At 45.0% G+C, this 26,732-nt stretch overlaps 2 protein-coding genes across 2 annotated transcripts; both read right to left on the bottom strand.

The window, feature by feature from the left end:
* Positions 1-73: 73 nt before the first annotated feature.
* LOC308149889 (beta-1,3-galactosyltransferase 1-like) lies at positions 74-18,022 on the bottom strand (the record flags this gene model as incomplete). The annotated part of the gene is made up of 3 exons (XM_080522769.1): positions 74-781; positions 5,519-5,960; positions 18,015-18,022. The coding sequence occupies 3 exons, from the start codon at positions 18,020-18,022 to the stop codon at positions 74-76; spliced, it is 1,158 nt and encodes a 385-aa protein (XP_080378895.1).
* A 1,532-nt stretch (positions 18,023-19,554) lies between these two features.
* Positions 19,555-23,576, bottom strand: LOC308149571 (zinc finger protein GLIS2-like; the record flags this gene model as incomplete). The annotated part of the gene is made up of 6 exons (XM_080522431.1): positions 19,555-20,306; positions 20,473-20,591; positions 21,078-21,211; positions 21,921-22,106; positions 22,682-22,854; positions 23,423-23,576. The coding sequence occupies 6 exons, from the start codon at positions 23,574-23,576 to the stop codon at positions 19,555-19,557; spliced, it is 1,518 nt and encodes a 505-aa protein (XP_080378557.1).
* Positions 23,577-26,732: the final 3,156 nt, after the last annotated feature.

Genomic DNA, 26,732 nt, shown 5'->3' with positions numbered 1-26,732 from the left:
CTGAAACTGAACTTACAAATAAACAACAGAACACTTTTCCAGAATTTTAGCTCAGTCTATTTTAAGAAAAGTACTAGGGAAAGCACGGCGGCCCGGCCATCTTGAGCTTCTCCCAGTATTCAAGCTGTTGAGGGATGCCCGACGTCGTCACGGCAACCACTTTTGACAGGCTGCAGCGTCCGTAGGCGAATAAGGGGTTGATGGCGAACATTGACAAGTTTGGGGGATCAGTAGGGAGGACCCCCAGGCGTCTGAGGCACAGGCCCAGGTAGGCGTCCTCGATGTAGATGGGCTTAACCTGTGGAGAGACCTGCAGGATCTTCTTGGGGAGGTCTGTGGACATGACATAGCCCAGGCCCAGAGGGTAAGGGGGGTAATCGGCCTCGGCGATCACCTCCTTGGGCATGAAGAACTTATCATTGGGGTTTCTTATGACGGGGCTGTGCCACCACACCAGACCAGTCACGTAGTTCTGTTTGGGGGCAGCGGGGGCTAGCAGCATGGACACGAGGTTCACAACGTTCAGGAACATGTCTGAGTCGATCTTCATGGCGTAGGATGCGCTGGTGCAATGCATGCTCAACCACTCGAGCATCACCATGGTCTTGATGGTCAAGTTGAGGTAGGTGTCCAGGAAGTTGCTCTGCAGCAGGTCGTGGTGGCGCTGGCTCTCCTGTTGGACCTTCTCCTGCAGCTGCTGGGCCTCCGCCCCTCCAGGCAGGCCCAGCAGGAAGAGAGTCTGCACCAGCCTGCCCTGCACCAAGGTCTCGTTGCCCCACGTCTTTCGGATGGTGTTCCGGGCTGCTTGGTTATGAGGGGCCACAGGGACGATCAACACCACAAAAGGGATCTGGGTCTTACATTTTGGCTCGTCTATGATAAACCGGTAGTTACGGGGGTAGGCAACGTGGTACAGTCCGGGATCCTCCCATGGGATCGGGTCGGTCAAGTGGGAGGTGGCCAAGTCAGTCCTTGTATTGTGATTGGGCACTGTATAGGTTCGTCCAACTGTCATATTGCTCTTATTGGATGTTGCCTTAATGTCATCATATAGGTATAAGTTATCCCTCCACAAATCCTGGGAAAGGTGGGTGAACAGAAAGATAATGGCCACCAGGATGAATAGAAAGATAGGTCTTTTGTAGTGTCTTTTAGAGAGTCCAGCACAGTACTCCATGTCTGATTATGAGAAAACTGAATGTGAGAAGGAAAGGCATATTAAAAATCACTCAGTTTAAAGCATTTTTTTCCCATTAGTTTCAAATAATGAAATGCACCCCTTGATTTTTTATATTTTTACAAATATAGATACCTTCATGGGATTAGTAAAATGGCTTATCATAACCAAAACGCAAAGATATTACTTCCATGGTTTAGATATTTTTTGTCATGGGAGATGAAAATGTTAATGGCTCCAAAGCATGTCTTTGGAATAAATGCTGCTCGTGGAAGTAGGCCTAGTATTTGTACACTAATCATATTGATTCACTTATCTCTAGTATACAGTTCTACAGCACAGAGCCATTTCTTAGTTATCATGATGAAAACGGAGGTGAAAGAAAGTTGATATTGTAAGAGAACCCTTTGTGTAACATAGGCACGTCTCCCTGCATCAAGTGATTGGAGAACAAACACAAACCAGAAAATGAAACACGTTTACCAATAAGCTGCTTCCACACTTACTTGTTTTGGAACAAAGTCTACAACCTCAATTTTGAATTGTATATATCTCATGCTTGATAGTAAGCGCTCATGTCTCTGTATGGTGTCTCCTTTTTTGCATGTGGGCTTCGAGGACAATGGTGGTAGTGTTGACTTCCTTATGGTGGAGGAGGGACTACCTTAGAAGGTATTCACTCCCCACAGCCCCTCCCTTTGTAGGCTTGACCATGTGTTTGATTTTTCTCTCATGGTATGACTGAACCAACCAGAAAACTGGAGGCACTCCCCCCAAACCTCCTGACCTCCTGACCTCATCCCCTACCTCCTACTTGAGGTTCTTGTGTGATATCGACCACCTAAAAAAGGTTTTCTATTTTCTCTTGGATGGAATATTGTCATGATGTCTACTTGTCAGTGAAGGTCAAAAGCAGGACAGACTCATTTTAATGCATAGAATGGTATGAAGAATGGTATGAATGTCTGTTTCTATGTATTTATTTGAATTGTTGGTTTTGTTGTCACAAGATTCTGGCTGTTGCCAACTCCCCTGTCATTATGACAAGTGAGGGTATATGTGACGGGACACAATGAAATATGCAAATGGAAAAAGCTATAATATCTGGCTAAATACACATTTGGCAAGGAGATTAAGGTAGCCAAACGACAGTACACTAAGCTGTGCTTTGTGTGTTATTAAAATTTCTCCTCCATAATGCAATTACCAAACTATCAACTATGTAGCCACATAGTGTCAATAATTCAGGGATTTTTTTCAGTCCCTTTTCGTTTATTGAGAGATTTGATTTATGTCTATGTACTGTATACCCAAACTAAAATGATGATTATATGAAGGACACAAGTCTAATATAGAATTTAGGGTTAGGGTTAATAAAATATTTTATTTTTGTGAGACACTATTTAATTTAATACTGTAATTTAATTAGGGTTAGGTCCTAAACTTAACTTCTGCTGATGCTTTTGGGACAATAATGGTAGAAACAGACACTTGATTATCACATTGAAATTTTGATTTTTTTCAGTTACAGTCTGTTTCCCACAGAGGTCGCTGCCTCACTTACACAGATGACGTCCCTGCTTCTTTTGCAAACCATCTCCACCCGCCTGTGGTCGAGGGGGGACTATGACCTCGTCGTCATCATCAGCCATGTCACCATCCTCATCATCATCATCATGGTCCTCTGCCACGCGTCCCCATTCCCTGGGAACGTTCACGACGACCAGAGGGTCAACCGGGAACAGGCGCCCTGTATCGTACCACAGCATCTGTGGGTAGAGGTAGGGCAGCTGGCACTGGCGTATCCGCCCGGGGAGCAGCCTGAGGCCCAGCTCCTGGTTGATAAACTCCTGGTTGAAAAAGTACTATATATAACAGACAGTGACATAAAAAGGTTGGACAACCTGAATAATAGGATTTTTTGAAGAAAACAATATTTGTTTCTGTACTCCACATGCCCCTCTGGTTTATTGTTGTTTATGTGGAACAGTACATCCAATCTCCATATGATAGAAACGCTACAAAGAGAACACAGACTGGTTGAATGCTTTACATTAAGATACAAAATGAATTGTGACCAATCTGAATAGAATGATAATCATGACACATTCTTCAAATTGAAAAATTGGGTAGCCAAAGAAGAGATGCACAATTTCAGTCCTTCCGTCAGCTACGTGCTGTCTAAAAGTGCAATCATCAAGGACCCCAATTGAAATAAGCCAGTGGCTTTCTTGGGTTTTTATCCTGTTAGTTGACCTTGTATGTAATATGTACTGTCATGTACCTACTTCTGCAAACCTTCTAATAAAGTTTTCAATCAATCAATCAATACGTGTGTGTGTGTGTGTGTGTGTGTGTGTGTGTGTGTGTGTGTGTGTGTGTCTCTGTGTGTGTGTGTCTGTGTCTGTGTGTGTGCGTGCGTGCCGGTCTGTTTCTTTCTGTCTTTGCGTGTCTGTGTATGAGTTCTGTCTTCACTCTTGTTTTGAAGACAAGGTTGACATCCTTCGTTTTAATTAGCAGTTTGACCCACACCAAGGGGCTGAAAGCGTGTGACTGTTAATGCCTTCTATGTTGTTGAGGTCATGTTAATGGTTTGAGATCAGACTTGTGTGTGTGTGTGTCTCTCTCTCTCTCTCTATTTCTCTCTCCCTCTCTCTCTCTCTATTCCCTATGTTTGGTTTTGATGGTTCTATTGGTAACTCTCTGCTGCCTAAGTTGATGGCTTTTATCTTTAGTGGTTATTTTAGTCTTTGAGGTTACCTAATTCGCTATTTTACACCTGAATGTCAGATGGTTCCTTTAACATCCTGTAAAATAGTGAACAATCCCTTTAAGGTTAGAGTTTAGGGTTGGATCATCCCATTGGGCATCTATGAAGGGAGGGAAGTGCCACGTTTTGCCAGAGAGTTTTTTCAAACCACCATTTTATCTCAGAAGTTTGGTCAACATTGCGGCTATCTAATGAAACATTAATCACAACCTTTTCACGAATGTCAAACAGGCTGTACTTAACTGGACACCTAAAACAAACATTGGGTGGAGGTAGTGAGATTTACTGGAATGCAACTTGACCCCTTGTTTAATGTTTCACCTGCTGACATGTTTCAGAGCAAGCTCCTTTGTCAAAGCATAGTGTCAACAACACAGTCATTTCAAGAACAGATGGAAAAGACAAACATAATTGCAGGTAGCACCACCTGGCCAAAAGGTAAGGGGGCTGTAACATTTGTCACACTCCCAGACCCTACAAACCCATCCCCGTTTTCAAACTGAGATACATAACTCATACATATAAGGGCCGCATTCGTAAATTCTCTCTGAGAGCGCTGGAGCGTCCACGTGACTGCCTCTTGTCCAATCAAATTACTTGGTTCCATTATGACGTTGAACCCAGTGTGCGCTCCGGCGAATTTACGAACGAGGCCAAGATAAAAAAATATCAGTATACATAAATACTATTTTATATTATTTTTGAGAGATATATTTTCATTTTATGATGTGACAGCCTACCCTGTAGGTGAACAGTTGCAGAATTCTCTCTAAAAGTGCAATCATAATCCATCTACGTTCCTTCATACTTTATTACCCCACCACCGCCGCCTTGTAGTTCCCTCCCCTGTTGCTCTCTGTGTGGTTGAGTCACTAACAGGGTGGACCTGGTTTCTTTAAGTCTGTCCAGAAATTCACCAACTGAGCAGAGGTGCCTAGGATGTAAGTGATGACGGTGGAGAATTCACAGCGGTTGTACTGTCCAAGGTAGGCCTGGAACTGAGCAGGTTTGGGAGGGCCTGTGAGTGAGAGGCCGAGTTTTTTCATACACATGCCAATATAGGCGTCCTCTATATTAAAAGGCTTAATATCCTTCGATATCCCAACAAATCTCTCCGGAAGGTCGTTGGAGAACACATAACCCATACCCAGGGTGTAGGTGGGGTAGGTGGCATCGGGGAACAACGTCTCCGGAACGTACCATTTGGAGCCGGGGTTACGAATCACCGGCCTGTTCCTCATGATCATCCCCGTCAGGTAGTTCACTTTGGGGATGTCCGGTCTCAGAAGCATGGTCACCAGGTTGTCGATGTTCAGGAACATGTCTGAGTCGATCTTCATGCCGTACGATGCGCCGGGGCAGCGGGTGGCTAGCCAGTCCATGATCACCATGGTCTTGATGGTCAAGTTGAGGTAGGTGTCCAGGAAGTTGCTCTGCAGCAGGTCGTGGTGCCGCTGGCTCTCCTGTTGGACCTTCTCCTGCAGCTGCTGGGCCTCCGCCCCTCCAGGCAGGCCCAGCAGGAAGAGAGTCTGCACCAGCCTGCCCTGCACCAAGGTCTCGTTGCCCCACGTTTGTCGGATGGCGTCCCTGGCTGCCAGGTTACCGGGAGCTACTGGGACCATCAGCACCAGGAAAGGGGTCTGGGTGTGACACGCCTCCGGCTCGTCCATGATAAAGTCGTAGTTACGGGCGTAGGCAACATGGTACTGATTGGTTAACTGAGATGTGGTTATGTCTTTGATTTGAATGGTTGGTTTAGACGTGGTCGTGTATACCTCTTTGTTTTGAATGGTTGGTTTAGATGTGCTCGTGTATGCCTCTTTGATTTTAATGGTTGGGTCAGACAGTGTTATATCCCCCCTTTGGTTCTGATCGATGGAGCACTTCCAGCAAAGGTTGTGTAGGGAGGGGCTGGGGAGGTAGTAGCAGATGGTGACGATGATGAAAACCAACAGCCCGAGGAAGATGGACCGGAGCCGCCTCCTCGGGCGAAGTGGGCTCTCCAAGTCTTGACTAGAAGAGGAGGGGGAAGAGAAACTTTGTTTAGATCTGAACAATAGTACAATATTAATTACATTGTAATACGAATAGTGTCCTGTAAAGTGTGACTGTTACGCCCCCTGGTGACTAGGGGTAGCAGGGCGCAACATAAGCAACAAAATGGACAAGTGAGGGTGCAGTCACACAAAACCCAGGAAACTCAAAATGCAATAAATGAATATTTATTAATAAAGCAACACAGGGAACAGAGAGGACTAACAGTGGCACCAAATAAAAATGATAATCCAAAAATAATCCCACCCCCCCTTACAGGTGCTAGGCATCTCAAAGTACAGTGGGTGGTGCTCACTCTAAACGGGTGCAAGACCGCAGGTAACTCCTACGTGTGTGCAAGATGTAAACCCAGGGTATCTCAACTAGTCATCTGCCCCTGTGTGCACAAATAAACACAAAAGAACACAACCCGAAGTACAATCAAATCATAATGTACAAAAAACAACACAAGTGGAAGCTTTCACATGTTCATTTTATAAACATCTAACTTAGCAAAATTAAGAAGAAAACCAACACAAACAAGTGCTCTACCCACCAGGGGGCCGTTCCACTACGCGAGATTAACTCTGATCCAAGCGATTAACTCTGATCCTGGTTTAAATAAGCTTGCGGTCGGTTCCATCAATGTGGCTCAAATAATTCGCTGCTTGGTTGCTATGCAACATATCCTTCTGAGTAATTCTGGTCCCGAGCAGACTTACAGGCTGGCTAAGGTAATGCGTGCGTCAAAAAAGGCTCACAGGCGGAAACTACATCCCGAACGACAGTTCGACAGTTCCTCAAGTGTCTTTTAGGAAATATTAGTTCCCACTTCACACGAGATAGATAGATAGATAGTTTGACTGTGTGATAGATAGATAATTTGATAATTTGAAAGTGTGATCGATCGATAGATAGATAGTTTGATTGTGTGATAGATAACCTGATATTTTGAAAGTGTGATAGATAGATAGATCGATAGATAAATAAATTAAAAAGTGTAAAAAAATAATTTAAAAAAATAGGTATGTCTATCAACTTGCATTGCTCGTATCACAGCGGTCTGGCTGGCGCAGTGGTTAAGGCAACCAGCTAGAGTTCCGAAGGTTGTGAGTTTGAGACTTGATTTATTTTTTTTAATTTTTTTTTTACATTTAACCGAAGCCTTCATGCAAAGGCTTCAAACCAGTGGCGGCTGGCCAATAGAGGGCGCTAGGGCACCGCCCCCACCTTCCAACGGCCCCCACTTCCTAGTTGCTACTTGTAAAAGATTTTTTTAAATAAACATTGTTTATTCATAAAATGCAGCTGATATTCTGTCGCCGCCTATCAGCATTCATTAAAAATCCTCCAATACAATAAACATTTTATCTGTGTGTGTGTAAAATTCACTGTGAAAATACATAGGGTGGAGTGTCGGGACGCCGGCCGAATGGGACCCTATGGCTGTGCAAATACTTTTGGCTTACACGTGAGCTGTAGCAGCGCTCCAATTGGCTGTCTCCTATTTCCCGGTCGGGGCGCACTTTTGTGCGCCCTGAGCATGCGCGGATTATAGGCTTACCTAGGCTGCAGCCTAGGGCCACTACCACTAGGGGGCCACGACGGCCACCTAACATTGGATACAAAAAAAAATAAAAAATGCGTGAGACATGAGAGCCCTGAATATCCAGTTGTTAAGTCTGACGTCAAACGTGACGTTTTGCAATTTCCGGGTCCAAACCAGAAATTCTCCGCACCAGAATACCAGTTTTTTAGACTCGGATCTATTCATACAACAAGGGACACAGCACTTTCCCGTTTTCCCCATATTGTCAGGGTATTTGAGCCTCGGAAAAGCGCTATATAAATATAATTTGTTATTATTATTATTGCGGCATTTCGAAGACAGCGCCTCAGCCAACTTTGGACCCGGAAACACGGCGCGACTTAACAACCGAATAGCTAAGTTAAAAAATTTATAATAATAATGCAGCTGCGACGACCAATGTTGTTGAGAGTGAGAGCCACGAAGCAGTTAGCACTGGGTCGGGTGTCGCTAGCAGCAGAGAGACAGACAACAGGAGAGACAGACAACAGGAGAGGAGAGCAATAGAGACAGAACTGAGGTGAGGTGAGCAACAGAGATAGTTCAGGATGATAACAAACAGTTCAGTATGACAGAGACAACTAATAGAAAGATAACTGTATGATTATAGAGTTTACATGTTCAAGGAAATATTGTATGATAATATAAAGGTACACTTTAATTTAATTAAAGAAGTAACAAAGAACACATTTATTATCACAATTGCATTGTGTTCCATGTCTTTCTCCATTGAATAAATAATGCCTAGTTGAATGGCTAAACAAGACAACTGTCTGGACAGTACTGCCAGAATTATTCACCTTACCGCTGCACAGATAGACAAAGGGTATAAGTCCATTCTGTTAACATTAGGTCTACTCTGCTAACAAAGACTATTCTAGTTGATTTGTCAGTTGTTGTGCATTATATTTTTGTTGTGTTTGCAGTTTGCCCTTTAATAAGTTATATATAAAAATAATTAAGTTATATATATATTCTCATGCTAAAATCGACTGTAAATCCAGATTTTAAAGTTGATATTCTTCCCCGTGGAGCATGCCCCCATAACCTGTGCCCCACCCAACATTTTTATCACCAGCCGCCACTGCTTCAAACACCATTGTAATCGTGTCAGTTCTTGTAAATTAGCCTGCACCATAATGTTTTAGCCTACATACTTTTTTAGATGAGATTTTAGATAAGATTCAGACAACGAAATGCAGTAAAAAGTGTGTCTAGTGCCCCGCGGTGGCGTAGCGGTCTAAGCACTAGCCACTAGTGCAAGCTGCCCACCGGGGACTGGGATCGAATCCCGGTTTAGCCAGACCCGGATATGGCCAGGGCACACAGGGAGCGGCATATTGAGCGGCCGCTCCCGAGGGCGGTATAGGACTATTTCCGGACAAGGATCCGTCGCGCAACACCGCCCCCTGGGTGCCGGAATAACGGTGCTGGGCTCGAGGAGTCAGCTAGTCTGCCTGGCGATCTCCTCTGGGGCTGCCGGCTACGGGGTCGGGCGGCGGATCCTACGCAATAGGCAGGGGATAATTGGATGCTAGGTTGGGTTCAATTGGATACCAAATTGGGTGAAAAAATTAAAAATAAATTTAAAAAAAAAGTGTGTCTGAAGAGGGATTTGAACCACCAACTTAAAATGACGAATAAATACTATGGCAGCGGTCGATACCACTAGGCCATTGTGACGATATGACGGCTTGTAGCCTGCTGCTGATATCACCACAGTAGTAAATATTCATTTATTAAAATATGAACATAACAATAACTGGGGCTAGTATGACCTACGCATTTAATCGGTCATCAATTTCTTGCCAAACCATTTCCCTCGCCTTGTTAATTGCGGCAGTATTGCACTATTTTACATCTTATTTTTCCGTCTTCATAAAGATCAATAATTCGGAATGCTGCGCAAATGTAGGACCCCTGCAGAGTGGAGTATCTTCATTTCGACAGATCGACTCTTCGAGGCTCTTTATGTCTGCGTGCACGCGCCCATATCGAGGATTTCTAAGCCGGTGTTCTGTGAACACTCATGACACAAGCCTGATCCTCGTTCGAGGAATCACCTGAGGCTTGAATTCCAATCCCGAGTTGCCTGATCACCTGATTTATTTTAATCGCTGATATACTAATCAACGTTAGTGGAACGGCCCCCAGAGCCCTGCCACAGCTCAAACAGGAGAGAGGGAGAAAGAGAACTAAGGACACAGAGGTATTTAGAGTGAAGGAACAGGTTGATTAACGATCAGGAACAGGTGTGGAATGATGGGGCCGGAACCAAACATGCACCTGAGAACCTATAGTCTAGCAGCAAGTCCTCAAAAAAGGCTTTAGTTTTCGAGATACCCCTACCCGAGGTAGAGCAAATGACAACAATGATTTTTCTTATCTTTAGGGTCTCCCATTAATGAAATTGATTGTTGTTAAAAAAAAAAAAATGTTTTTTGGGTTGTTCTTTAGAGCTACCCCAATCCCTGAAAAAGAGCCAAATTAGACCAGGCCGAATATGGGGAAGGTGACAAAAAAGCCCATAACTTGAGAATGATCACTCCTTTCCTCTTCAGATTTGCTGAGGTATGAACCAGGTGGTTGTCCTACATCACCAAATAGTCAGACAACTATTTACCTAAATAAATACTGAATTATAGTCCTGTAAACTTAGCTTTAGTTTAGACGGAAATTGTACTTTTTGGTGACAGGAACATAGGACTCCATCACTTTTCTCTCATTTATCAGAAAAACTGAAATCCCTGAAAAATATATCATTACTGAATTGTCTAGGGTGCTATTGAACAATAACCAGTAGTTGTATGGAAATATCTCATACAGTTCTATTGCAAATGAGATTTCTTTAGACATAGGCCTACCTCTTCTCTGATACAGTCAAATTCCGAATGGGGGATAAGTGGCATAATAGCCTATAAGTTAAGAATGCTCACTCTGATGGTCATTATATTTGGAGAGGGAAATACCAGGTGGCTGAACTACATCACCAAATAGTCAGAATAAGAGTAACCCAATAAAATAAAGTTTATTAGTTCTAAATTGCAAGCCTCTAAAACATAGGTGTAAATAGTACAGATTTTATTAAAACTGGAACCTTAATTCAAAGTACAGTATAGAAATAATTTTGAAGCTTGACAGTGGAACACTCTCTGCCACTCTGGTTTGAGTGACAGCTGCATGTTTCAAAACTGTGTAGCCAACTGGGCAGCAGCAGCCATAACATTCTCCATCTCAGAGGGAGAGGGGCTGTGGATTGACAGTTCTGTTCAGATTATCACCAATCTAATGACAGATAACAGGTAACACATATGTCCAACTATGATATTAATATGTTGTTGAATATGTTGTTAGATTTGTGAGCTTTTAAACCATAGTGCAGGCATTCTGATCTAGGCAGAGGCTAGCAGAGCCCAGCTTACAAGGACTCAGAACCATACTGAACGTTGCTCAAGGACGAGATGATGAAGTTCATAAGAGACTATCGCCCCACTCAGATGACATACTGTCCTTCAAGGTCAAGGTTTCATATCACAGGTCATGTCGGGCCAGTTATTCAAGCACACATAACTATACGCCTACAACCAGTGATCAAGAACCACCCCAGGATCAGTAAAAGACTTAGACTGTCCAGAGACACTAGATTTGACATCCGTAGCTAGTGTTTCATTTGCAGCCAATGTTTCAATTGCAGCCAGAAGGTCACAAAGAGAGAAGGCCTGACCCCTATATGTACCGGTACAGGTGAAAGTACAAGGTCAAAGGTCCTCAACGCAGCCTCAGAGAGGTTTGATGAAATAATACATCACCGTATGCTGACCTATGAAGATCTTTTTGCCTATGATGCAAAGTATCACAGAAGTTGCCTAGGACACTATCTTTCAGAAAGGAACATTCTAGCAGCTAGAAACAAACATTTAACAGAAAAGAAGTTAAATGAACATGAAAGAGCTTTCATTGAGCTAACTGAAGAATTAACTAAGACAGTTTTTTCAAAGCATATGACTGTCACAACACTGAGTGCTGTAACTGAGAGCTATAAAGGAAAACTGAGTACAGCTACAGAACCAACAATGTATAAATCCTGGAAACTCAAAGAAAAGATGAACCAGCATTATGGGGATAAACTCATCTTCATTGAACGTCCTGGAAAATCTGATCTGATCTGTTCTGGTGTCATGACTGTTGGCCATGCAATGAGAGAAGCTTCTCTCCTCAGACAACAAGGCAGCACAAGCCATGCTCAACTCCACCTCTGAGGACATCTCCAGAGATGCATGGTTGGCAGCAGCTTGGAAGCAGGAGTGGGAGTCAGCCGGGCCCTCCCGAATCCACCGCTACATCTGGGACCCAGGAGATGGCGCCATTGGAGGAGACGACCTACCACGCCGGCAATGGACCACACTGAACCGTCTACGAACTGGTGTCGGTCGCTTTAAAACATCAATGAAGGCGTGGGGCCTGGTGGACAGTGCGGCATGCGAGTGCGGTGACCCAGAGCAGACCGCCGACCACATAATCACCATCTGCCCCTTATATAGACCACCCTCAGAAGCCAGCCTCTTCGACCTAGAACCAGAGATGCGGGCATGGCTACGCAACACCGAGTTGGACCTCTGACGTTACACGAAAGAAGAAGAAGAGAAAACATAACAGAAGACAGGGAGACAATGCCTCCACAGAGAACAGAGACCCTCACTGACACTCAAATCCTCCACCAGGCTGCAGGTATATTGAGGAAAACTATGGAAAAGGTTGAGCATGAGCCTCAATTCTACATAAGCAGTGACAAGCTTTCCCTTCTCCAGTGCAGTGAATATGTGCCAAACACTCTGTATGATTTTGTGAACTGGTGTGTCAATGCAGGTGCATTTAAAAATGTGCAGACCTGTGATGAGGACCCAGCTCTGAAGAATAACACAAGTGTTATAACCTTTTGCCATGATCTAATTGCACAGTGCTGCAGCAGGCGTACACCTATCACACTAGGACTTGGGATTATGATCCATCATGAGTTTGGCAGCAAGGCCCTTATCAACAAGCTACACATGATGGGTCATTGTGTGTCGTATGATGAAGTGCGTCAATTTCTCACATCAGTAGCAGCAGATCAATTACAGAGAAGCAAAGGTGTTTACATTCCAAATGGACTGACAAGAACCACAGAACATGGGATAATTGATGCAGCCATTGACAACTTTGACCAGAATGAAGAGACGCTGGATGGCAAAAATACAACAGATTCCATGGCAATTGTTGTATACAGAAGAGGTGATGTTGCCACAGCACACAACCCCATCCTGAGAATCCCAGAGAGATCTCTCCATGCCCTGGACAGCTGTGATTTGGATAATGAAGAGGTTCAGAGGTAAATATTATAGACCAACTATCTGCCAGACACATGCAATACTTGATTGAAATGGCTCTGATATACTGTATGTTAATGCAATATAATCCAATATTAAAATGTTAAATGTGTAATGTGCACTGGAGGCTTCAAGTTTCACATTACACTTGTGTAAGTCAGACTAGCATTTGTCCAATATTCAAGTTACACATTATTTGTGAGGTCACACATCATAATCTAAGGAATCTGGAGTGTTGTTGTTTGTAAGGGAATTTTGTTAAAGATTGAATTATATGACAAAAGATGCCTAATGACTTGTTCTTGAATTTCAGATACATCAAGCCAGGTAGGCGATCTGAACCACCAGCAGTTCTACCACAGGTCCTCAAATCAGACAGCACAAAAGCTCAGGCAGCAGAAGGCCAAGACTTACTTTGGAAGGTGAGCCGTATCATGAAAGAAGAAGACCAGAGAATCCCAGGATGGTCTGCATTCAATGCCTATGTATCCACGTCAGACATCCCATTAACAACAGTACAATATATGCCCTTCATAAGAGCTTCACCATCAGACCTATCTACAATCTATACAGCTCTTTTGCAGCTCACACAGCTTGCTCAAGAACTGGGACAGAGGCATATACTTGTAACTGCTGACCTTGCCATCTACAGCAAAGCACAGCAAATTCTGCAATAGAACTGCAAATTCTGCAATAGAACTGTATGAGATATTTCCATACAACTACTGGTTATTGTTCAATAGCACCCTAGACAATTCAGTAATGATATATTTTTCAGGGATTTCTGTTTTTCTGATAAATGAGAGAAAAGTGATGGAGTCCTATGTTCCTGTCACCAAAAAGTAAAATTTCCGTCTAAACTAAAGCTAAGTTTACAGGACTATAATTCAGTATTTATTTAGGTAAATAGTTGTCTGACTATTTGGTGATGTAGGACAACCACCTGGTTCATACCTCAGCAAATCTGAAGAGGAAAGGAGTGATCATTCTCAAGTTATGGGCTTTTTTGTCACCTTCCCCATATTCGGCCTGGTCTAATTTGGCTCTTTTTCAGGGATTGGGGTAGCTCTAAAGAACAACCAAAAAAACATATTTTCCCCAAAAATAAAATTTGACAACAATCAATTTCATTAATGGGAGACCCTAAAGATAAGAAAAATCATTGTTGTCATTTGCTCTACCTCGGGTAGGGGTATCTCAAAATCTGAGGGCCCTTCCTGCTAGACTACTAGGAGAATGACAACAGCAGGGGGAGACAAAAAGACAACACCCAACACAATACACAGAACACCAACACTGTACATAACAGCGACCTATCCACATTTTTAAAAATTATTATTTTGCTGATACGTTTATGTGTCTACTGCTAATACATGAAGAACTTGTTCCTTTGTATTTTGAGTAGGTTACTTTTAGTTTCCACAGACTTCAGACAAACTTTACAGCGGACAGTGGGATGCTGTAATACCAAACCAATTCCAGCCAATTGGAGGCAAAGAAAGGCAAGGCAAATTTGTTTTCATATCATTCATACAACTGAATGCAAATGCATAGTGCTTTACATAAAACATTTTTGCATAGTGAGTCTGTCTCTCCACTATGGGCTACCATGTCAGGTAAAATAGTCTTACTGAAAGACCTTGTATAAAAAATATTGATGGGAATCTATAGCCTACCTTAATACTTGATGTCTTTTATTTTCAGAGAATCCACAGCTCCTGTTTGAAGGGACCGTGTTCCTGCCACTCCACAGAGAAGATCCCCTGACAGGCTGTGAAGAGTACAAGGAGGGAGCAAAGCTTCTCTTCCCACCCTCAGCCATCACTGACACCCTCCTGTTCCTACATCATAAATGTTTTTGGGAACCACGCCAACTTGTTGGGATAGGTATGAAGTCAACTGCCACCAATGGGCAATACTGTGAAATTGTTGATAAAAGAGTAGTCCACAACATCAGGAACACATGCTACCTGAAGAATAGGTTTCTCCACTCTCATATGGAGTAACTCTCCCATGTCACACTGTGATGGTGGTCATTGTAGTCTGTCTGGGATGGAGGATGTCAGTGTAGTCTCTTTCAGAAGGACAGTTTAGTCTCTCTGTGGTGGAGGGGAATCTTGGGGGAGTTGTTACACAACACATTCTTGTTTATTTATTTATTTGTATTTTACATAATTAGAGTTAGTAGATTTGTGACAGCCCCCCAGTGTGTCTGAATTGGAGTCCTAGTATACTGTACTTCCAAATGGTTTAGCATGGGGGGTCAGGTTCAGTACTAGATTTGGGCCGAGGTCCAATAGTGTCCTACCTACAAAAGGTTTTGTACATATAATAATTTTGTTCATATAATAATGTTGTACACATAATCATTTTGTTCCTATTTATAATAGTTCCTGCAATTTCCTGTAAATGTCTCTATCAATTAGTAATCCACAGTATGATTATGTATTTGTGTATGTTGTTTTTTAAATAATAAAATGCTGAGACAATACTATGACATTCATTGTGTTCTTCATTATTTCCAAGACATCTCAAGACATCTTCATATTTCCAAGACATCTCAAGCCATCTTAAGACATCTTCATATTTCCAAGACATCTTAAGACCCATGTCTATAGACACGTCCTTAGACGTGTCTCAAGACGTCTTGACAAATGAGTCTTAAGATGTCTCGAGACAAGGTGATGGCTGGGTATGTTTTGGTGCTAACTTTTGGAACAGTTAAAAGGACAGCTTCAGATGACCTTAGGAATCCAGCTGGTTCATCAAACTCACTTTTATTGTGGTTCTGTACGGTAATTACCCAAGTTGAAAGTGGAAATCGATTTTCGTCCTGAACCATAAATTGGAATTAATTCATTACATCGATTTATCACCCAGCCCTTTTTTTATTTTAATTAGATACAATACTGGCATTCTCACCCAATAGGTGTGTTCTCACATACTGCACATGTATCCACAACCACCGTTTGACAGTTAGTTAGGTCTTAGGACAGTTAGCTCAGAGAGAGTTTTGACAAGAGAGTATTGAGAGAGTGTACTGACAAGAGAGTGTTGACCAAGCTCACCTTTTCAAGCTGTTGCTTCTGGACCCCAAGCCTTGCTCCTCCATATAAGTTCCTGTTCTGTCCAACACCATCAGACTTGGGTAGGTAGGGTGGCAGTGGATGAAGGACTGGCATACATCTATATAGGATTTCAACCCCACCCAGTAAAACAGGTTCCAGAGGACCCTTACCGAGTGTGGCCTACTACAGGTGTTGAAAGGGAACACTGAAAGGTAAGAGCGCTTGTGGAGGGGGTAGGGAGGACTGGGGGAGGGACTGGCAGACTGAGGGAGCGATTGGGACACCTACTTTGGTATCATAAAAGGTACGTTCGGATATACACACCCACATACTTTGGAACTTTGGAACTTTGGAACTTGGAACTTTTTACTTATTGAGCCTGCACTGTTTTATGTATTTTATTGAATGTTTTCTGTCTGCCCTAACTGAGCTGTTTGACAACAAAATTTCCCCATTGGGGACAATAAAGGTTTTCAATCAATCAATCATACACACACCACCTTTTTAAGACACAAAGACTTGAAAAACAGCAGTTGATTTGCTTATGTTTATTGACATTGCGTCATCATCATCATTAACGACGTTTTCTGGATAAAACGTCCTCGAAATTTGAAGCACACGCTATGATGTACCTATCACATCTTTTGTCGACTCTTAAAAAGTCAGCTTTGAAGAACACTGAGCTTGGAAAATATACATATATTTATACATGTATGTTTATGTGTACCTGTAGGTCTTGTGCTGTGTGTATTTTCTCTACAGTTCACCTATGATACAAGGCACTTGGACACATTGAAACACTGATAATAATGACATATCTTAATGTGCAAACAAGGATAAAATTCAACTCAGTTACTGGCCTCAACTGGCCATTGTCCAACATCAATCCTTTGAGAATTATTTTAACTTCCTCGTCCAAAGTAAAATTTCCTCATTTGGTTTTTATGAATACAACATAAAGGTCAACACAGTCTAACGCGGACCCCATTGTCTTACTGTACATGCAGCGTACGTCATTGTTGATTGTACATCATCAACCCAGCTGTGTCTGAGCTACTACTACTACTGTATCAGTATGGTCAAAGGGTGAACGAATTACGGATATGTGGATCCTGTTTGGATCGTTGTCAAGATGAGCAATAGCAACAAATGGCAGCTAGACAGAAGAAAAAAAAACGTCGACATTGGTTAATATGTCTCGTCATAGACGGAGGTGACACCAGCCACAGGAACAGAGAGTGATGGTAACACTTTATTTAACTGGTTCGTTACCCTGAAAGCTTCGTCGCTTAAGGAGCACTTCATTTCTCCCCCCCAAATATCTCACAGCAAAGCTGCAAGAGAGTAACAATTCTAAAAAGATCTATGTTAGCAGGTCAAATCTTCTGTGCGTTAAAGAGATTTGTTAAGGGTTAACTAAATCACTAATTCATTAGTTACAGCTGATATTTAGTTAAATCAACTTGCTGCTCTAGGAGAGGAGTGGCCCTGGCTTTTCAAAAGAGATAAAGTACTACTTTAGTTATGAAGCTTTCAGGAAACTTGACCCCAGTTCTATGGTACCTATGTGATGCCTAGTGTAACATTACATGGTAATAATTGGTTGTTTCTTCCCTTAGTTTTTGATATAATGAATACCCAGGTAGCTAAAAAGTAGTTCATTGGTAGTCGTCATGTAATTACAATTACTTTGTTTACCATGTACAGAAGACTCTTAATAAACACCTGATAATTTGGATAGTAAAATAAAGTGTTACCAAAACAAAGGTTGCAGCATAAATGATGTATGGACAGGTGACGTAGTTGTGGGTTATTGTCTTGTCAGTTTAACATTTAAAGCCTTTTGCAAAACCACACATCCATCACCCTGCCAACTGACCGCACGTCCAGCATGTCAAACAAAACGTCCCTACGACTATTATGCAAACAATCATTGTTCACGAGGACCCAAGGGAAAACAGGAGAAAGCTGACTCTAAACCTGACCGTGTTTACAAACTTACTTTCCTTACCTGCCCATGGTTGTGTTTGCACAGGTTATGATTGCCCCTGGGGCAGTTCCTAGCTGTAACAAATACCCTGTGTTGGTTATTAGGCTAGAGACCCCCAGAGGGGTGGGCTGACCGTCTGGGAGGTCACTGGGAGAGACACACATCTAAGGTCAGTTTAGTTTTTTTCCACATAGACTGGAATTCAGAGGCCTGGGGGGGGACGCAGCATTTACTCCTTTTCCACCAAGGCAGTTTGACGGCCGGTTCGGAAATGGTGCCTAATCTCGAAGCAGTTCTTTGTGTTTCCAAAGTGGTCTAAAGCTAAGAACTGCTTACGTCAGGAGCTGGGGGCGGGATTATCGTGACCAACCAAGACTAAGAAAGTGCAAAGAAAGCGACTCTCAACACCTGACTCACTGCACTAACCCTGCCAGATGTACTGCCCTTTATGAATTGTAAATATTGATTTTGTCTTGTGGTTATGTGTGCACAATGCACATTGTCCATTGTGATAGTCATGTGTAATGTGTGTATGTTTGATGTAATTGACACTGCTGTATTGAGCTTTTCCTTCTGTACCGACAACAAATTCCTTGGTCGTGTGGTCATTAAACGATTAAGCGATTAAACGAAACTAGCACCAGCCCAAAACTAGAACTAGGTTCGCGTTGGTGGAAAGTTGAGATAATTGAGAATGCCATTATCCTGCCTACAAGACTTGTTTGGCTATAGCTACAAAATCACTTAGGATTACCATGTTTAAGGGGAGATATCCAACAAAAGCATTCACTTCAGGTGTTTTTAAGCTTATTGTTGGTACAAAACACCACACAGCAACTTAAATAATTTACCAAAACAGGTGTCTTTCTTCAGTGACTGTGTTTCTATGACAAAGAGTCTGTGTTTTCCTGCATAGGCATGGCCACTGAATTCAAGACCATATCTATACAATTTGGCGAAAATAAACTGATCCCAGAGCTGTGCCCGATAGCAGCTTCTTCTTGGAGCATGTACAATAGACAGAATATACTCTCTTCTCCCCCCTGGTCTACACATCAAGTAAAACCCCTGCTACAGTCCATGGGGACAGGGCTGTCTCTATAACCTATACATCTGTCATAATGCCGTAACCAAACATATGAGCATTCTTGTTGTCGTTAAGTTCTCTCAATGGGCACTATTTTTTGTCACTTTGACATGCATCCAGCCTAAGGGGCACCACATAACTCTGATTGGTCTATCACACATTTAAAGAATGAATAAGGAATGTTCAACGTACATTCAATACATTTCAGTTGTGTTCCTCAGTTTAAGAGTTCAGTTTAGTGTTGGAATGATCCGAGAGTTTTTTTTTGTCACTCTTGAAGAAAAAGAACTTTTGATCCCACGCAGATGTCAAAAAGCACCTTCCTGTCCCCCTAACCACCCCCTATCTCTGGACACACATGCAAGCACGCACGCACGCACGCACGCACACACACACACACACACACACACACACACACACACACACACACAGTATCCCTGGATCTGAGCACCACCAGACGTGTGTGTGCAGGTCCTAGCTGACAACAGCTGGTTTAAGAACAAGTGCTCCCGGAGGGACCACCACCCAGGACAGGCGGTCATGTCCCCCCCCCGCAGACAGGTTCACCACCCCCTCATCACCCCTGTCCTCCCTGTCATTATCCTCCTCCTCTCCCTCGTCCTCCCCCCTGCTCTCCTCCTCCCTCCCCAGCCGGCCCAGGCCCACGGAGCCCAGGCCCAGGCTCAGCACGGACGCGGCCGAGAGTCCGAACGGCAGCAGGGGCGAGTCGGACAGACCCAGGTGGCCCGCGCCGCCGCCGCCACACGCGCCCAGGGAGTAGAAGGCCCCGGGGTGGCCCAGAGAGCTCAGGTCCAGGGCCCTTGGAGGGAAGAGGGCGGACAGGGGGAGCGAGGCCCCCCCCAGACTAGACAGGACGTGGCCCCCCAGGAGGGCAGTGGCAGCCGCCCCCGGGATGATGATGTGGGCCCCGCCTACGTAGGGCAGGTCCGGGGCCCCGTTGGCCACGCGATACCCCCCCAAGCCGACCCCGGCTTTGAACAGCGACCCCAGGCCCCCCGGGGAAGCCTGCTCCTGGGATACAAAGTGTCCGTGGGCCTTGATGTGCTTGCGGAGGGAGCTGGGGTCCGTGTAGCGTTTCAGGCAGCCCACCATCTTGCAGTAGTAGGGCTTGTCCACGTAGTGCGTGCGCGTGTGTTTGAAGCGGTCGCTGGAGTTGGAGTAGCGCTTGCTGCAGCCCTCGTAGGGACAGACGTAGGGCTTCTCACCTGGGAGGAACAGAGAGAGAGATGGTTGGAGTCGGATCTGTCATGTGTGTGTGTGTGTAAGTAAGTAAGTAAGTAAGTAAGTAAGTAAAGCTTTATTTATATAGCGCCTTTCGTAAATATGTGTGCGTGTGTGTGCATGTCCGTGTCCGTGTCTGTGTGAACTAACCTGTATGTGAGCGGGTGTGTATCTTGAGGTTCTCAAGGCGAGAGAAGCTCTTGTTGCAGGTGGGGCAGTGGTGGGGCTTCTCATTGGTGTGAGTGCGGATGTGGATTAACATCTTGTACCTGTGGCGCGTGAGTAAACACACACTGAGTCTCACACACAGAAATATGAAAACATTCTGAATGATGTTTTCACAAAAGAATTGAATCTGGAAAACTTAACAATGTTATTTTTTTTAAAGGGATTTGTAAAAGATAAATAATATAATGAAACATCATTCATTACCAGTTGTATGCAATAAAACTAGGAAATTCAGACTTTTGACACCCGAGCTTCCCACTCTGAGTCGAAGAATCAACCAATGCAAATATTTTAGGAGAGGGACGGGGCAGGATGAAAAAATCAAAAGAGACTAGAAATTATGCAAGCAATGCTATCTAGAGTTTTTTAATTGTAATTACTAATTCATTCATAATTCAAAGTTGATCCCCCCCCCCCCCCCCCCCCCCCCCCGAAAAAAAATGACAAATAACTTCACTCGGACATTCCAACTGTCTGAGATGTCATGAACGCCACATCAATGGGAATCTAAATGTAGCTCCGCCCACCTGGCGTTGAAGCCTCTGCCGTTGCGGGCGCAGCCCTCCCAGTGGCAGCAGTATCCAGACTCCTTCTCAGGCTTCACATGGTAGTCATTGATGTGGTCCACCAGGTCCTGCAACGAGTCGAACAGCAGGTGGCACTAGAGCGCAGACAGAGAGGAAGAGCGAGAAGGAGAGTGAAAAGGAGAGTGAGTGAGAGAGAGAGAGAGAGAGAGAGAGAGAGAGAGAGAGAGAGAGAGAGAGAGAGAGAGAGAGAGAGAGAGAGAGAGAGAGAGAGAGAGGAGAAGGTTACTCATTGGTTGCAGCTCAGTAAAGCTGGGGACTAGTAAACCAAAACCAAAGTAGATGATTTTTAGTTGAGCCACTTTGTGTATAGATAAAAGCATAACTTATGTTTACATAACAAGCCACTTTATCCCACAGAGGGCAGTTAAATTGTTTTTGACAATTTACTACAAACTACTCAAAACAATGTAGACAGATTTTTGGGGGGAATTCTGATAAATGGATTCTGTTAAATGGATCCATGTGAGCTGCTCTTGTCCTCTGGGATTAGGTAGAAGTTGCCTCTAACCACAGACCCAGGTTCAGATAATTGTCACCCTCCCACGGGTTGGGGGCAGGATTTGAGGTTGGGTAATCTGATCCTAGTACTGTTAAGGCCAATGCACACGGCGTGCGATTTTGTCGCACGACAACATTCGATTCTCCATTCACACCAATGCACTTCGGTGGTGTGAATTGAGAATCGAATGTTGTCGTGCGACAAAATCGCACGCCGCATGCATTGGCCTTTAGGGGTATCGTCTACCTCAAGCCTCTCTCCTGTCTACCTGTCACTCAAAATACCTTCATCCAACGGCAGGCCAGCTGCTCATCTGACGAGGGCTCGGGGGACGCCCGCTTCTCTCCGCCCTGACCGATGAACATGGAGGAGGAAAGGTTGAACCCGCCCCCGGCAGCTCCGATTGGCAGGAAGAACTGGAAGCCCTGTGGGGACGCCCTGTCGTCCAGGTAACGATGGTGAGTCGCTTCCTGAAGGAGGGAGAGAAAGAGGGAGATGGAGAGAGATGGTGGGGTGGAGAGATTAGTTATAAGTACAGGGGCACACTTGTGCATTTAGTTAAAGACATAGTCGCTCTCTATGTCCTCTTCTCTCCCAGTCTGTCTGTCTGTCTGTCTGTCCGTCCTCCCACACAGTCTCTGTCTGTCTTTCTGTCTGAATGTGATTACGTGGGGATCGTGGCAGGGCTGTATGCAGACACCACACTCACAAATTAGATTCAATCCCAACTTAATTCACTTCTGGCCAGTGTGAGAGGAGTGTGTTCAGCAATCAGCCATGAGTAATTCTGGCCAGACTCGACGACGCACGCACAAGCACACACACACACACACAAACACACACACACACACACACAGCTGAACCTCCATATTAAGAGGACCTGGAGACAGTTCTTCCACATCATCACTCCTATCGTTCACTCCAGATAGAAGATGCTCTTGGGCACAGATCTCGGATCAGCTTCGTCCGTTTAAACGGTGACGCTTAGTATCAGAGGGAAACAAAACCGCTGACCTGAGATCAGTGGCTGCTTCGTTGTACTCACCCTGGAGTAGAGAGAGGTGGCTGGGCTGGCGCTGTGGGGCGACTCCAGGGGGGAGGAGGGGGAGGGAGAGGAGGGGTAAGGGGAGGGGGCATGGCGGGAGGAGGGGGACAGGCTGAGGTCCATGGCAGGGGGGGTGCAGGTCCCGGGCCTCTCCTGGGGGGGCAGGGGTACACCTAGACGGGGGGGAGGTCACAATCAGAGTCACAACCCCACACAAGAGCTATCTATATAAGCTGAAAGACAGAGACATTCTGTACTAATACCAATTCAAGAAAATCAAACACACAGACACACACACTCATGCGCTGTCACACACTGCTTAATGCTATAATGCTATTCATTATGGCAGCCCGAGGTCGTTGAGGCTATGCTTCATATCAACATCATGCTCCTCTCATTACCAGCATAGCACGCACGCACACACACACACACACACACACACACACACACACACATACTTCTCTCTTAGTGTCGTATTATAACCAGTGAAATGACCTCATGTGGTGTCAGTGAGTTTGTGTTCTGAGGGTGCAGTGTGTGTGTGTGTGTGTGTGTGTGTGTGTGTGTGTGTGTGTGTGTGTGTGTGTGTGTGCATGCATACGCATGTGTGTCTGCGTGCATGTGCTTATCTGCCTATGTGTGTGTGTGTGTGTGTGTGTGTGTGTGTGTGTGCATGCATGCTTGTGTGAGTGTGTGTGTGTGTGTGTGTGTGTGTGTGTGTGTGTGTGTGTGTGTGTGTACCTGGGGAGGCGGGGGGTGAGGGGAAAGTCTTGCGGAGCAGACGGGCTCGTGTGGCGCTGAGCGGGGCACAGATAGAAGCCGAACACGCCCTCTTCCCCAGCCTGAGTCGCCCTGACGGAAGCTTCAGATCCAGCGGCTCGTCCAATGACAGCATGGCAGCGGTGTGAGACCCACCCACCTGTAGAGAGAACCAGTCAATGTGCTCGTCAGTTGAGATTTTGACCAATCAAAGCAGGGTTAAAAATCAACAGCAGATACAGTTTTATACTCTATATAACAGAGTTACAAATCTATCACAGATCTATTATTTATTTCATAATCTATGACACATCTATAATCTATTTTATAATCTATTACACATCTGTAATTTATTTTATAATATATTACACATCAACAGTAGCTAAAGGATCACACTCAACGACCAATAGCTATACAGTAGATCAGTGATTATACTAGTTGTGCCCAATTCCAAATCAACTCCTGGGCCCTAGGGGCACTTCTGTTGACCCTGTAGAGAGGAGAGTGTGAGTCAGATGGTATGGTAATGGTATGGTAATGGTATACCAAGCATACAACAAACAGCTTGACCTAGATTGTAAATGGTCCCCCCTCAGCCACAGACAATTAGCTGTGAAATTGAGACATGTGGCGATAAAAGCATATGATTTCCATGAAATACGGGTGGGGAGAATTTAAACAGAGGGTTCTCTCTCTCTCTCTCTCTCTCTCTCTCTCTCTGTCTCTTTCCCTCTCTCTCTCTCTCTCTCTCTCTCTCTCGCTGTCATGCAACGCATGCATGCATGCTCACACGCACCACACACACACACACACACACACACACACACACATACACAGCACACTATTCCATGCTGTGTTGACGCCAGGGGAGGTTGGGGGGTGACAAAGAGACCACTGAGAGCGGCCTCTCAAAGAGCAGCTGACCTCCATGACTGGGTGAGGAAGTGTGTACGGGGGCAAACAAACACACACTCTGCCCTCTAGCCACCCACCTTCCGCTTGTTACACCCCCACCCCAGAGGAGGAGGCTGGTGGGGGTAGAAATGGGAGGATGGGCTCGTTGTAATGCACGGAATGGAATGACATGATGTTTTGATACCATTCCTCATTCCCATGCCTTACAATGAGCCCGCCCTCCGATGTCTACCTCCTCCAGCCTCCCCCTGCATCAAACCCCTTTCCCGTTGTCCTCCCTTAGAACCCCATACGCCCTGAGTGTTGACTATCGCGCGCGCACGCACACACACACACACAAACACAGACACACACACACACACACACACACACACACACACACACACACACACACACACACAGACGTCACAGACTCCCTGGCCTGTACACACACACACACACACACACACACACACACACACTCACACACGTCACAGACTCCACAGTGTTTCCCTGAGATGAGAGAGGACGACAAGTCCTCCTGTCTCACACGACGGTGAGAAGAGTACATGTCTGACCTGTCAATCAGAAAGCCGCTACTGAGTCACCGGGAGAGAAGGAAGCGGCCCAGTAAACCGCTACAGTCATGACTCAAGATGTAGGGAAAAATCTCGCGCGGATCTGCCATTGACATCAATGCAGCGCAGGTAGCCTGAACTGGTTGCAGCTAGCGCAGCCTCGCGCGATGACGTCACTTCACCTGACATGCGAGTCAGTTAGCTAACAGTGTGTGTGTGTGTGTGTGTGTGTGTGTGTGTGTGTGTGTGTGTGTGTGTGTGTGTGTGTGTGTGTGTGTGTGTGTGAGTGTGTGTGTGTGTGTGTGTGTGTGTGTGTGGGTGTGTGTCTGTGTGTGAGTGTGTGTATGGGTGTGTGTGTGTGTGTGTGTGTGTGTGTGTGTGTGTGTGTGTGTGTGGGTGTGTGTGTCTGTGTGTGTGTGTGTGTGTGTGTGTGTGTGTGTGTGTGTGGGTGTGTGTCTGTGTGTGAGTGTGTGTATGGGTGTGTGTGTGTGTGTGTGTGTGTGTGTGGGTGTGTGTGACTGGTACTGTACTCACTGACATCTTATTTGGGATTTCTGAGTGCTAGTTGGTAGCCTAGTATTGCATCCAGGCAGAGTAGGAAGGCTATAAAGCTACAAATTCATGTATAACATGTATATTAATACACATCATATTATTATTATTTTTAAACTGGTCGTGTTTAACATGAACAATTTCTTCCCCACTCTCCCTGATCCGAGTCATCGTCCTCATAAAAGAAACAATGTTGCAAACACGAGACATCGTCATGGTCACACTGGTGATTTGGCATAGTGAACTGGACCTGTTGGGAGATACACACATGGCAATTAGCTAAAGGATCTCTGTTATAATATAGAACAGCTTCTTTCTCCGCCACAATGAAGTCAGTGTTTAAGTTCGTCTCACGGCCTGCCAACAGTCCGCCACAGTGGCTTTACATTCCAGCACTAACCTCACTTACGTCTCACACACACTGCTATTCAGGGTTATTGTGAACGCACGCACATAGGCCACCATATGTACGCAGGGACACACACACCAGCAGGCTTGCGCGTACACACGTATTCATGAACACACACACACACACACACACACTCACGGCTCCCCCTTCCTCTTTCCCTCAATGACCTCCCTTTGGGCAGAGCGCCCAGGCCCCCTCACTGATCCTCCGCCGCCCAGCAAACACACACACACACACACACAGAACATACACAGCAGCCTCGGCCTCGACAGTATGGCACTCATACATACTTAGTCACACACACACACACACACACACACACACACACTCACACACATAGTCTTGACCCCCCTCTGGTGTATCACACACACCCTGAGCAGAGATGAGAGATTCTTTCCCTCCTCTTCCCCGACGCCCTGGGCTGGCCTCTTCCTCCCCTCTGCACGCCTCTCCCTTGCCCTCTTTCACTCCTTCTCTCTCTCCCTCCCTCCTTTCTTCTCCTTCCTGTGGCTTTTCCTTTCCTCTCCCCAACCCTCAGCTGTGGAGCGTACCCCCCTCTCTCTCCCCCCCTCCTCTCTCTCTCTCTCTCTCTCTCTCTCTCTCTGCATCCCTAGCTCCCACTCCCTCGTTCTCCTTTTTCTCATAAACTCCCTTTTTTTCTCCTCCCCTGCGTTTGGTGCACGCATTCTCTCTCTCTCTCTCTCTCTCTCTCTCTCTCTCTCTCTCTTCTCTCTCTCTCTCTCTCTCTCTCTCTTTCTTGGCCATAATATCTGTCTTAAGCCCCATCTTGTGTTCATTATTCCTTCTCTCTTCCTCTTCTTCCTCCTTCCAGTCTGTCTTTGTGTCAGAGCCCTTCTCA

Source organism: Nansenia antarctica (assembly GCF_963989245.1).
Source record: "Nansenia antarctica genome assembly, chromosome: 2".
NCBI lineage: Eukaryota > Metazoa > Chordata > Actinopteri > Argentiniformes > Microstomatidae > Nansenia > Nansenia antarctica.
Note: the sequence above shows the minus strand (reverse complement) of the source record. Positions and strands in the feature narration are given on the sequence as shown.